At 33.5% G+C, this 14,568-nt stretch overlaps 2 protein-coding genes across 2 annotated transcripts; one reads left to right on the top strand and one right to left on the bottom strand.

The window, feature by feature from the left end:
* Window positions 1-1,263: 1,263 nt before the first annotated feature.
* On the bottom strand, window positions 1,264-2,478 carry LOC118052645 (F-box protein SKIP23). Its single transcript, XM_035063647.2, has one exon. It carries the CDS (start codon window positions 2,476-2,478, stop codon window positions 1,264-1,266), a length of 1,215 nt encoding a protein of 404 aa, XP_034919538.1.
* Window positions 2,479-7,790: 5,312 nt separating this feature from the next.
* Window positions 7,791-11,542, top strand: LOC118052644 (uncharacterized). Its single transcript, XM_073407297.1, has 4 exons — window positions 7,791-8,087; window positions 9,086-9,265; window positions 9,430-9,788; window positions 10,991-11,542. Exons 3-4 carry the CDS (start codon window positions 9,555-9,557, stop codon window positions 11,285-11,287), a joined length of 531 nt encoding a protein of 176 aa, XP_073263398.1. The 5' UTR covers window positions 7,791-8,087; window positions 9,086-9,265; window positions 9,430-9,554; the 3' UTR covers window positions 11,288-11,542.
* Window positions 11,543-14,568: the final 3,026 nt, after the last annotated feature.

Raw genomic sequence — 14,568 nt, 5'->3', positions numbered from 1 at the left:
AAGTAAAAGCCATGGAAGCTGACAAAGAAGATCGTGAGGCTTCCAAGGTAAAGTGCCATGATTTGCAAACAGCTGTAATGCAATGCAATCCACGTAGTTGGTTTGTTTTCAGGCTGTGATTTTTGGCAATTCCGGTTGAATGTCTGACCACCTGGACACCAATGTTTTCGGCCTTGAAATTATATAGAAGTCCAGCTGTCCTAATGTCTTTGGCCTCCAGGACGTTGGTCCTAGAGAAATGGTCAAATGGTGTGTTGTTTCTATGTGAAATCTGCTTAAGTTTTGGCTATTACTCCTTCCGTTTTCTTTTCCCTGTTTTGCTACAATTCACTGCTTAGGCAACAATGATAAGTTTTGTAGCCGGACAGGTTGCAGTTATCATAGGCATCAATCAACTAGCATTCATTAGGACATAACCGAGCACACATGACTGTTTGGTTATTTAGTAAATTTGCACATTCGTTTAAGTTGTTTAAGGACCTAGATAATGGCTCGAGACTATTGTAGGATTATAAATCCCTTCCACCTAATTCAGGCCATTTTTCACAGCAAGGAGAGACTGAAGATGGACAAAATTACTTGTATCATGTAATGTACATTAATGGATGCATTTGGGTAGTTGTTTCTAGAAGGAAATCAATTTTTTTATGTGGTTATTAAACAAAATCTAACTTTTTAGGTTCATTCGATGACATAATTAATATGATCAAATTTAATAAGAATTGGTTATGTTAACTTTAAAAAATTTAAAAAAAAAAATAATTTTATTGGAGATAATAATCTACAAGTTGACTTCGTGTTTTAGTGATTTAGATCTTAAATTTAACCAAATCTTTGTTAGGTTTTATTTCTATGTTTTTTTTACTATTAAAATAGATTTAGATAGTTACTTTTATTTTTAATTATCATAAGTGTGTAACAAATAAATGATCTATAAGTTAATTTAGTAATCTAATGATCTAGATTTTAAATCTGACTAGAGCTTTATTAGGTGTTATTTTTTTTTTTATATATAATTAAAATGAATTTAAATAGTTATTTTTATTTTTAATTCTATTTTTAATTGTTATTGGTGTATAACAAATAAAGAAAACTAAATGCATATTTTCAATACCTATTATGTATCAAAAGAGTTTAAGATTTACATTCTAACTGCTGGTAGTCATAGACTTACTTGATTGTCTTGTTATTCAACTACATAAAGCTTCAAGTTGAAAAAAAAAATGCAAAATCAATTCACAAATGACAGCCTAGTTCAGTCCTTCACGGACTGATCGTAACCCAGACAGGTGGTGGCAAAATGAACGAGGACCACTTTCGTTTTAGGCTTTCCTCGTAAAAGAAAGTGCATGGACTGCGCGGTTGCTTAATCCGATACAAGAGTAATCCTAGACGTCGGACATTTCCACCGTGGAAGTCAAAAACGCCGAAGTCGTGACCCTCCCATATGAAATCAGCACCGGCCATAAGATTATCATCTGTAAAGTAAATGCAATCGCCTTTGCATCTGTTGAAATCCAGAGCTGATACAGAGTGTGAGCAATTCCAGCCCAAAAACAACATTTTATCCCCCAAACTCTCTACCTCTGACCACTTTGATTCCTCTCTCTCTAGCTTGTAAGCCACAAAACTGAAAGTTTCGTATCCATAAACAGGAACATGATATTTCCTGAGGCGACCTACTAATAAAAGACTTCCATTTAAGTTTGCCATGTACCATTGCTTGTATCCCATTTTTGGTGGTACAGGCGGTGGATCTGCAACATGGATCAATGATGGAGGATTGTCTGTTTTACAGATTGAAACTCTTCCCACTTTATCAATTACAAAAAAATTTCCTCCATGAAACATAATATCTTTATAATTCAATGGTGGCGAGGTTTCTCTGATGATAGTCCATGCTATGTCTCCTGATGCACAAAAGGCTAAATTTTCATGCTCAGTACCATATATGGCCATGACCATGAAGTTGGAAACCAAGGAAGGATCAACAGACACTCTGACTTTTCTTATAAACCTGTCTCTTAGACGTTGTTTGGACGACCTAATGGAACTCGGATGCAGGTTCCGTGAATTTTTAAACACTACTTCAGTAGGGAAATTAGGGGAGGTGGATAGTGAAGGAAGATCGATTCTGGCTTTTGTTAATGGATTTAGGAGAAATATTGCGGGGGTTTCCTCGACCATAACCAGCCAACCATGTGAAGAACCACAGCACCGTTTTTCATAAGATTCAGGCAATTCCAGGCGGTATGTTTTTCCGTCTGCAAGGTTGTAGAAGCCTCGGTGGTTTGGGCTGTCGTTTTGGTAAGGAAGCAATAGCCATGGAAGCTGACCGAGAAGGTCATGAGGTTTCTTGGGTAAAGCTGATCTCCATGATTTGCAAACAGCTCTAACAAAACGACAGCTTCGCAAGTTAGTTTGCTTTTGGGTTATGAGTTGTAGCAACTCGGGTGGAAGATCTGACCACCTGGACATGATTTCTGGTGAGTTTGCCGAAAGTTAGTTTTCTGAAATATTAATTGAAGTCTTATTGTCCCTAGCTTCGCATCAGGAATCTCTACTTTGGAGAAATGTTAAAAAGATGTGTTGCTTTCTTGTTTCTATGTGCAATCATTTTGTGTTTCGGCAATCTCCTTGTGTTTTAGCTTTTCTTCTTGGCATTTTCTTCTTGTCCATCAAATCTTTTTCTTTGATGATAAATCAAGTCTCGGCATTTGTACTTGTCCATATTTATTTTTGTTACATACGCAAGCACATGCCACAAGTTTCTGGATCCAGGAATAATCCTGGAGGATTAGAACCAGATGTTTGTTTCCTGTTAATATTCCCGCATTGGTTTTAAATGTTTCTCAATCTAGTTTTAGAGGTTATCGATTGAGAATTCATTTGGAGATTTCCTGTGGCAATTATGAATTGCTACAATTCCACCAGATAGAAGTGCATTGCTTAGGTGCTTAGGAACAAAGGTCATTGGTTCTGCGCAGCATTTTGTTCTACACTAACAGCTCTAAATCTGTTTCTGATGTAAAGTTCCCTTCTCGGTTATTCGATTAAAGTTTTGCTTCTGAAGTAATAATTCATAAATAAGAAGAATCTGACTATGGGAAACTGGCTAGATCAAAGTAAAGAAGCTCTCATGTGATGATAGACAATTGTTTCGGAATTGAGATATCCAGGAACGAATACTTTCTGAGAGGGCAAAGAGATAAAAAGAAAGGAAAATTTGCATCATTTCTCCTAAGACTATATATTTACACCTGATTCACGGACTGATTGTAACCCAAACAGGAGGTGGTAAGATGTACAAAGACCTGTCGCGATATTTCAGCAATTAGATGCAGGAGTTCTGATGGAAGTTCCGACCACATGGACTCGTTTGATGTTTCTCAGCTTTTTTGTCTAGTGAGTGCTTTCTTTGGTGAAAAGTCTAAGTTATCTGCCTTAAAGTTTCTGACCTTCGGTGCTTTAAATTAAGAATTTAAAACAACTTGTATCTGCCAAAGTAGTTCTTGTCCAGATTCATTGTTAGGTTTTTGTCTTTGTCTGGCTTGCTTAGAAATTTTTTATCCTAAGCTGCTTACAGTGTATACTCCCATCTCATCATCATCTTGCTGGCAACGCTAATATACGAGTGTCTAGCCCATTGGTCAACAGCAAATGCAGGTCCTGGGTTCGATCCTCAAGAGTACCAGCCTGTTTGTTCAAATACGCAATATATACGAAGACTATAGAGCTGCGTTCACACCATGCCGCACACCAAAAATGAACCAACGCAACCTTTACCTCACATCAACACTTGAAAACTCTACATATAGACGTCTTATATTTGTATTTAAGGGAAATCCCAGATTACAAATCTGAAAAAAATGAAGAAAACTCAATTATCAGAATAGTCAAAGGAAACTGAAGAAACTCCCAGCCCTTTTTCGATTTGTTAGTGCTAGTGATCTAGACTGCTTCCCTACTTCTCTGATTTCCCTCCACCAGGTAAACAAAGTTAATATGCTGTCTATTTCACTGGCTAAATGTTGCATATACTATTTATTGGTTACATCTACATCTACATGCTGGTACAGCATTAAACTCTCAAGACAGGAGAGACGAAGCAGTGAAGTGAAGATGGAGATAACATATTCTTGTGTTTTTCCTGTTTTGAAATAACAAAAATTATCCGACTTCGTTCCTCCAACCAAATGCGTTTCTATCCTTTTTGTCCTAACCAGACGCAACCACATCAAAGAAATATTATAATATATAATTAAAACAGCAAATATTATTATATCTAGACCACAGATTATATTCATTTACATGTCTGCAATTTTCATGAAATGCCTGTAAAGAAAATGTACAGTGTCTGTGCTGTTCCTGCAGGGGATGTGGAGCAAGGGGGAAATGGAATTGTGAAAGTAACAGCAGTAGTACAGGGCAGTAAATATATAGAAAGAGCATGCACGCTAGCTAGGAGTATAGATAATTGAATGGGGAATCTTTGTCTGACTCCGGAAGTGATGATAGCAGGCATCCTTTACTCTTCTTACTGAAGAACGCCCGACCTTCCATCTTCACACATTTACTCACCTCACCAAACTTTTCCCAGTAATAAAATAAAAGGAGAAAACATTGTCCTTCCTTTGCCACCGCCTCTGCAACGAAAATGTATTAGAAAAGACACTCTGTTTGAGGGATTCTACTCATTGATTTCGAACTCGACAAATCCAGAGGAGAAGAGAGCTTCTCTAACCATCATTTTATATCCCTTGGGATTAACCTCTGAGATCAACTCGGTGCTGCATAACTATGCTCATTTATTTCTCTCCATACAAACAAAATCGTTTAACTGTCCTCCGGCCTGTATTATTATATGCGGTGCCTTGCGAGGAAAAGCGAAGAAATGTTAAATGAAAAGTGATGATGGAGACGGTGATGGGAAAAGGGGCCTCTCTTCAACGAATCAACCGATCCACTTGTCTTTTGCTTCATGAGATGTAATGCTGACTTTTTATGGTTACTCAAACCGAGAGGATTCAATTAATCAGGTGTTCTTGCTAGTGATGCCCCCATCTTGTTCATGATTACATCCTAACTTAATTTTCAAGGGGACGCGTATGATTAATGAGACCGACCAAAATAATCCGTAGAAATTAATATAAAATTAATTGAACTAAACAATTTTTTGAATTTGTTGGATAATTTTGGTTACGAAATTTTAAAAAAAGGGTTTAACTTAGTTTTGACTTCAAATTTTAGAAATCGAAAAAACTAGCTAAACTGACAAGCTAAATAAAAAAATATATAGTAAACTAAAGGCCCGTAAAATAAAAACTTGTTAAAATAACCCAATTAAATGTTTATTAATTTAAATTGGATTATTTTGTTTTAACAAATATAAAATTGAACTCATTGTTTTCATCATTTTATTTTATTTTATTTAGTTCCATTTATTTAAAAAAAAAAAATAGCACCGTTGCATTTTCTATCCGTACCGAAATATTTGAAACGATGCCCATCCCTAATGCATTAATTTCTCTCCTACTTCGGCAGCAATAATGAAAATATGAGGCAACAAGATTAGTAAATGACCGTCAAATACCATCCCTTCGATTTGCAACTAAAGTAGGACTAAACCGACTCGTGATGCTTAAGCCTTAAAAGAAAGAAAATGCATCCCTTTTCTTGGAAGATGAAGGTCCAAAATCTACGAGTCGATAACCTTTGAGATAAATTTTTCATTTTTTGTGTATAAAATTTTTACATGAAATATCCGTTCGTGTTTTAAGACAATCAAATTGATGAACGAAAGAAGAAATAATTTAGCCATCATCTACCTATCGTATAGGAAGGAAAACAAGAGATGACTGAGGCGCGCGGGCTCTGAGATTATTGCCAAATTCCCAAAGATACACCACAGCACTGGAAATATTACTCTACATGGCCCAAACTACAGTCCTGAAGCACCGAAAGGAAGATAGAAAATAAAAGTTTGGACTAAGAAGATCCGAAAAAACTAGCAGTGAAAGCTGAGTCACATATGCTAGTTCGGAGCCTGAAAATTCCTGAGCATTCTTGTTAATTATGTTTTCTGATCATTGTTAAGGTGAAGAAAACAGAAGCACAAACCTTCTGGCAGGCCTGTGTAGGCATGTAGACGAGAGATGGCTTGAAATAGAGAAAGAAATGAAAGAGCACTAAGATATTGGCACGGCTCAATCAGAGACGACCGACCACCATTATTCTTTCAAGCTTTGATGATCTTCTTGAAAAAAAATGGTGTCTTTTCTCTGAGTGAACCGGGCCAACATCGCAATGACACTTTCAAGCACGCGCAAACTGTCTCCCCAGCTTCAAGAAAGAGCTGCATTCTGTATTGCAGAGAGAGAGAGAGAGAGAGAGAGAGAGAGAGAACAGACATGCAAGGTTGAAGAGAAAGAGAATACAAGTCATGAAACAAAATGAGGATGTGCCCTATCAAATTTATGCAGATTGAGAAAGAGAGAGAAGGACCTTTGCTGGTGTGTGCATTAAAAACCCTGGACAACCTAAACCCGCATCAAGGACCAGAGCATTGAATGGTAACCCACGAACCACCACCTCCATAATATTCCCTGCAATAAATTTCCTCTCTGTCTCTCTGTATGATACAGGGCCTTGGCCCTCTCGCATTAATAATGGCAATGGCTCCATGATTCTGTACAAGCCTTTCTTTTGACCCTAGACGAACAAACCAGAGCAAACTGATCGGTGCTGAAACCGTTTTTAATAAGGGAATCGTCCCATAAGGCCATGACTCTCCAGTCTGAACTGCTTCTTAATTGCTATTGTGGAATCTCATCAGTTTTTGTCTCTTTATTACCCATTTTAACTGCCGGTGTTTAGCAACCAATGACCCCTTTCCATGACTTGAATTTTGAAATGAAAGCACAAAAAAAAAAAACAATTATTATTTTCTGTAGGCATGTTTAAAAATAAAGGTTAAAAAAATATGAAGAAGGTTACTAGGGCGAACAACAAGCCCTTTTTTCAACAAAGTGACTTGCATTATATTGGGGCTTGGGCTAGTTTATATCTCATTACAAGGGCATTTTTTAATTTTTTTTAAATCTAAAAAAAACAGTAAATTACTTAACAAGCATTGAGATTTAATTAACTTGTATAGAAGACACTTCAATTTATTTTATCATTGCATATATATATATAATTCAAAGAAGATCTTAGGCTCTGAAAAACCTCAAAGGACAAATTGTCATAATCAACTGCGCAAATGTCTTCTACAATTATAATCAAGCAACGCATAGGGGCATTACCAAAGCACATATTTTAAAAGTCCTGCAAAAGAAACCTCTTTTGATAGCAGCTCCATAGCAACCTTAGAAACCATAATTATAAAAATCTAGGTAATTCAAAACAGTTTTATTTCAATATTTAAAAAAATAATTAAAAATATATTATTTTGAAAAAAAATTAAAACTTACCATGTTTATTAAATTCAACCGAATCAATTTTCAGTCAATTTTGATATAAAACCGATCGAAACTAGGACTCTAATCAGTGGGTCACAAAGTCAACTTACCGGGCTAGTATAAATTTGATAACCATGATTTTTATCGTCTTATAAATCATGGTCCTAAAAAGTTTTATGGATGTGTTCCATGTGAATCATAACAATTTAATTGGCACCGTGGGCTCGATTTTGTCACTGGATCGATAGTGCCGTTCGACTCGATTCATAGTATCTCGAATAAAAAGATTAGGCCTTCTCTAATTTTGTGTTCCCCTTTTCCCAACCTGATTTTGTCACCGAATCCGAATCTAATTTCATGTCCTCTTCGGCTCTTACTCTTAATTGGTAAGCAACCTAAAAAAAAAGAAGATAAAAACTGAAATTCCTTCTTCCTGAAGTCATTATAAGTGCATAGCTCGCTGTTGCACGGACAACCCTCTCCTCCGGTTCCTATATTGTTTTCCTCAATTTTATCTGTGTTTTAGGACAACGAAACATCGGTTTAAAGAGTTCAATCTGTAGTTCTTTTGTTTTTCCAATGGTTTCGCTAGCACTGTCGTTGGATAAGTCAACGTGGCATGGCCAGGTAACCTTCTAAATCCCCCTTCTACCCGTTGCAAATTTTGCTGTCCTCTCTCCTTGCTTATCTTGTTTCCTTCTTGTTAAACCACCTTTTCTTTTCTTTCTGGAACTATTTAACTCTTCAATGTGCCGATAATAAAACCTTAACTCGACGATGAGCTACTAGGGGTTGTGGGTTTTTTCTGATTGCTCGAAAGAAAAAAAAATTCGGACTGCACATATTGCTTTTTTCAAGTTACAAGGGATGAACTCGACGTAACCTCCTGTATAGCTATAGGTTCCTTAGTTTATTTTAGGGGGAAGTACTATATTTTATGCACTTTTATGTATAATTTATTAGTTTATTCAACTTGGTGCAAAGCCCATATCGGGGACTTAACTTTATTGAGTATTAGAACAATCTTATTTTAACCAAAAAAAAAAAAAAGTCAACATGTTTTTGTTTACTAAAATCAATCAAGTTGTTGCTCAACCCGGATTTTTTTAATGGATCAAGCTTCTTCTTTTTTGAATCTAAACCAGTTTAGATTTTAAATTAATTTATGAAGGCGGTCCAAGTTTTATAAGAAAAGTCTTATGTATTAACTATATTGAATACCAATGGGTTTAAAAAGAACTCTGTATTTTGGATTTATTTTCTTTATTTTCATGGATAAATATTAAGCTTTCTTCACATCTTTGGTTAACATTAGCTCCATGGACTAGATACCATTAATTTATATAATTACATGGATTTTTAATCTTTGACGGGTAATTGAAACCTCACACTACTGCAGTAATAATAATTGTTGTATAAGCTGGTTGAAAATATTTCTTATCATAAAATAAATAAATATTTGTTTTATGCATATGCATACGTACCTTGTATACACTTTTAACTGAATCAGTGGTTATAGTTTTTTTTTTTTTTTTTTCAATTTTAATCCCTTCTTTCCCATCAGATGCCACTTCATTGTTGCATAGGCTAACTCCCTATCTCGTTTTCTACTTTGATTCCCGCAGATGACAATCAAAGCTGGCTTTTCTCTCTTGCCAATTCTGCTGTTCTTCCTCACTTCACTACTTTCCTGTGGAGCTATCTACACTATAGAGAAATTTTATACTAGTTTTTTGCTTATGATCATGGCATATTTGTTAAATTTAATGCAGATATCTTTGTGGGAATTGGACCAAGTTCATAAGGTAATCAAATATTTAAAAAAAGAAAAAAAGGAAAAAAAATGATTCTTCTACCTGTTGATTTTACAATACACAGACTAATTGATTCCAAGTCTTTGCAAAATTACTGTAAAAAAATCATTATTTGATTAAATTTAGTGTTTCTAAATGCGAAATTACATCTGCAGGATTCAGAGGACTTGTTTTCTATTGCTTCGACAGCAGATGAGCATCAGGCATGCAATCCCTTTGTTTCTTTATTGTTATTCCTTGTTAGTAAATGGCTTCATGTTGATTCACTCTTCTTCTCCAGATGACATTTACTCTTTCTCCTTTCGATCAGCCACATGCCGCCGTACTGTTCCCTGTCATATTGCCCTCCGTGGCAGCGTTTTACACCATGGAAGAGAACGTAATCGTGGGCTTGGGATTCGTGGTTATGGCATGTGTCTCATTCTTAGCCCTGTATGAACTGTTTTTTCCATCTCCTGTCAACTCACCAGCCTTTGATTTCTGGCATGAATGGACAGGCCTGAAATTGTGCAAGGTATTAATTCTTTTTTAAAAAAATTATTTCACAGCATTAAAAATCCCTTAGGCTACGCAGCTATTACTGTGTTTTAATTAAAATACAATTTGTAGTTATTTGGTTAAAAAAAAAAAATGATATACTATTCATTAGATTTCCTTTTCTTTTTTGCTTGGAAATACAATATTTAAAAAGCAAGGTATTTCTTTTTCTTTTTTTTTACACTATTCATATTAATTTCACTTTTTCATTGAATAGTATAATTAACATGAACAGTGTATAACGATGCACTCTTCATGTAAACAGTGCAAGAGAATTGCACCGTTCACTTAAAAAATAGTGAATTGTGCAATTCTCTTACACTGTTCGCTTGCACTGCGTGAATATTTTTTTTTAATAGTGTATTAATTTTTTTAACATTTTTTTTTTAAAAAAAACTAGTTTATAGTGGATTTTATATATAATAATATTTTATCTAATTTTATTACACACTAAAAAAATTATGAAAATTGTAGTTCTTGTCAGATGTATTTTTCGTAATGGAATTATAGATGGTTTCATAGAATAATAAAAAATATTTTATATAAAGTATGATTTATTTCATGATATAATAGTAATAGTTAAATCCACAATATTTAAACTAAAAATATCAATATCAATATATATTTTTTAAAATTATTTTATAACCTTAATTTTAAAAACATTCTTAATCAAACACATTAAATTATTTTTTCTTCAATTTTAATTTCAACCACAGTTTTAACCAAACATTTATTTTTTCAAACTAACCTCAACTAAAAATATTTTTTATAAAATATTTTTTTTCAAATCACAACCACAACAACTACCGTAATACCAAACACACTCTATGTGAACTTAATCATATTTATAAAGACATGAAGATGGGGTTGACCCTTATGATATTTTTTTTATTAAAAAAATTAAACGTTTTATATTTTAAAAAAAAACTCAAAACAAAGTTATTTTAATAATAAAATAATTTAAAATTAAACCTCAACTAATGATAAACTCTGAATTAATAGGTCATCAAGTTGATTCATTAATTCGAACAGGATTTTATAACTATAACATTGACAGGATGGGATGGGACTGGCATAGTGGTTGTAAATTTTCTTGCTTTTTTTTTTAAATTTGATATTAAGTATTATTTTTCCAATAAATAGTACTCGTTGTGAAAATTTTGAAAATTTAATGTGCAGACACTGATACCAACTTCGCCGGAAGACAGGAGACAGCAATTTGAAGTGCTATATCACCGTATATCGGGTCCTGAGGATGACGAGAGAGAGGGGAGTGAGGAGAGGAGTTTGATTTCTGAAGCTGAGTATCTGGAGGGAGAGGAAGGAGTTGGCGAGAACGATGTCCAAAATCAAGGGGCTGAAGTTGAAGGATTGAAAGACAAAGGACTTAAATTCGGCATTGAAATCAACGAGGACGAATGGGAATATATAAAAAACTCTTCACTTCATGCCAAAGACACCCAAAGTGGGAGTTGAAGATTGGGTCTTTAATTCTAGCAATGAAAAAGAAAATATGATTAAAACTCGATCAAGTTTCCTTTTACCTTTCCTTTTCCTTGCTTAGCTTGTAGGTCGAGGCTAGTTCTTATAGGGTTTGTTTTTTCTTTCCCTTTAACCGAAAAGGTCATTCCTTTTAGGCACATGTGTTTATGTGTTTTTTACGGTTATTATATTATTATACATATATATAAAAGAATTGATTTTTTCATGTAAAAATAATATAATTATAAATTTTGCTAATTTCTTTTTTACTGTATCATACTGTAGTTATATCAAAATTATAATTTTCAGGGTTTTTTAATAGAAAATTACTTGATATATTTATTATTTTACACTTGACTGGTTTATCATAATTTTTTTTGTAATTTTTTTTTAGTTTTTTCTTTTTTTTCTTTACACTTTTTTCTGGAAAAAATATTATTTTTTTATTTTTTACACTTTGAATATTTATCACTCTATATTTTATCTATTTATATCATTCTTTGTTTTTCTTCTCTTTATTTTTTTATAAATTTTTTTTTTCACAATTTAAAAAAAAATATTATACAAAGACTAAGAAAATAGTGTTTACCTATAATAATTACAAATAGTATTTCATTCTTCTGTTAGGTTAAAATTAGGTTAAAAATTAGCTTGAGATCTTACATATTTGTATCAATGTGCGTATAATTTTTATTATATTTTATTATATGTAAGTATTGATTTTTTAATTTATAATTATATTTTTTACTCAATATCAAAAAATACACTAATAACACTTATGTATTAATTCTTTTGAAATTACTTAATATGTAGCGAAGCGAGTTGAATTGATACGTTAACATTTTTTTATATAATTTAGTGACGCATATGGTTTTTGATATATTTAATTAAATGCATGTATAAATTTTTTTATTTATAATTATATTTAAAAAAAAAACACATTTAAAAAAAATTGCATATTTATTTTTAGTTTTTTTAAAAAAAAAATTACCCCACCCCACGGTAAAATGTGAATTAAATAACTAGTTTGGATCTATCCCTTGATTTATTAAAAGAACTTCGTACAATTTTTTTTCAAATTGTAGTTTTACGAGCTGGTAAACTATGTTCTCACCGGCAAGGCTCTGCAGTATTCTGCTTGGTGTTAATGGTTTAAATTATATGACGTGAATGTCATGGTTTTCTTTTCATTTTTCTTTTTTTTTTTGAAGAATCTAATGAATATATTTTAAAAAAATTATTATTAATATGGATATTCAGGTCAAGTTGGACGTACCTTCAATTAATTTCACAAACCCTGCAATTAAACAATCATATAATTTTTAATAATTTTAAAATTTATAAAACTTGATCTAATAATTTATAAAAAAAGTAAATTTAAAATATAATTAATTGAGATATAACCTTGGGATTCTTAAAACTTTTTTTCAAACTCAATGTTCTTAGTCTGTGCAGTATGGAAAGAAAAGAAAAGGAATGCTGCGTGTCCTAGGTATTGGAAAATCATAAGATATTGCAAAGCATATTTTAATTTTACAATTATTTCACGTAAATACGTGGTTAATTTGGTGTAAAGCTAGAGTAATGGGGTTATACGGATTAACTGAGATACTTATTTAAAAAAAACAAATAATTTTAAAAATATTAAATCAAAATTTTAATTGGGTCAATTCTAAGTGCTGAGTTTAATAACAACAATCCACTTCATTTCATGTGAAAATACTAGTCCTCTGGGTGTATGCAATTCATCCATTCATACAGAAGGAAATCCGTTACCATGACTGTTCATGAACTCTACTTGCTCCACTTTTATTTAAGTGGATGGATAATTATTCCACCGTGCTGGATAATAGTTCTTTTGTTGATCTTATCATTGCATAGCATCTCCGCAAGGGTATTCATTTGTCACGAGTCATGACCTAATGTATCTAGTCTCGACTCTCGAGCTTCTTTCGATAGAGAAAAGAGAATAAATTTTTGTAGGGTCAGCGGTAGTTTTTGCCCACACTCGGTGTGTGTATGCTCCAAAACACTGTTAAAGAAACAGCCCAGACCGAGTCCACATCCCACGTTGGACCGTGATGGGAAAGAAGAGGTGGTCGTGAATTTACACATCGTACCATGCTCGAATCATTGATCTTTGGTCTGCCCTAGGATTCATTGAAAAGGTGGGGCGTCGGGTGTTCTTGTTATATCCAGAGAGACCAGTCACTGTCTATTTCCCGGACAGGCTTGCTTGCTACCGTGGATGATGAAGCATCTTTCTGGCCCATCCTTGCAACATGCGGTAATTTGCTTGATTTTTCTCTCGAGAGAAGCCCAAAATCTTGGCACTAGTGGCACCACACTGTTCATATTGCCGTAACTTCAATACTCCCACGGGAAGGAAAAGGTTCTTTTAATACCAAGGACTAAAAGATTCGAGGAATCTACGCCTAATGTCGCTACTGGCATGACACCTGCAAAACGAGATGGAATAGGCTAGTGGGTTGAAAGTTTTTTTTTTTTTTTTTTCATCCTTATGATTTTTTATTTTATATCTGCTTGCCCTCTTTATTTGTATTTATGTATATATAATTTTTTTATTTTCAAAATTATCTTTATTTCATCCGTATTTGATAAGAAATCTAGATTACTCTTAAATTTCCATAATTTATTGCATCTCATTTTATTAGACACTTGTCAAGATAAAAATAAGCTTGGGACATATTATTCCATGTAACCTTGTGATTTGAGAATAACAGAATCTTCTAGTCAAATAAAAAGGTTGATATTAATATAAATAAAAATAAACGAGGACAAACAATTATAAAAAAATAATTAAAGAGATTAATATAAGCTCTTTACTTATTCTAATGATGGCCAATGTTTTGTAGAGAGATAGAGAGAGAAGTTTGTCTGGGCTGCTGGCAGCCAAAACGGACGGCACCCTTACGCTGCTTGTGGATACCACCCCGCGCCACACTGTCTAGACCGGCCAGGTTTTTCAGACTCGTACACAATTTTTTTATATTTTTATGAAGAAATTCTTTACAGACACGCTATTTTATGCAGGGTTACATCATTTTTCTCGGCAAATCTCAGCCAATGGTTACGTTTAAACAACAGATAACTACCAATAAAATGTGTGGCTTTACAATCAATGAGAAGCATCAACGTTTCCGATTGCACATCTTGAGATGAGTGTGATTAAAAGCTATAAATATTTTATTCTACCAGGTAAGCATGACATATTACAATTTTCTCATCTTTAGATGAGGAAATTTTCAATTTTG

This window comes from Populus alba, chromosome 2 (assembly GCF_005239225.2).
Source record: "Populus alba chromosome 2, ASM523922v2, whole genome shotgun sequence".
NCBI classification, from domain to species: domain Eukaryota; kingdom Viridiplantae; phylum Streptophyta; class Magnoliopsida; order Malpighiales; family Salicaceae; genus Populus; species Populus alba.
Note: the sequence above shows the minus strand (reverse complement) of the source record. Positions and strands in the feature narration are given on the sequence as shown.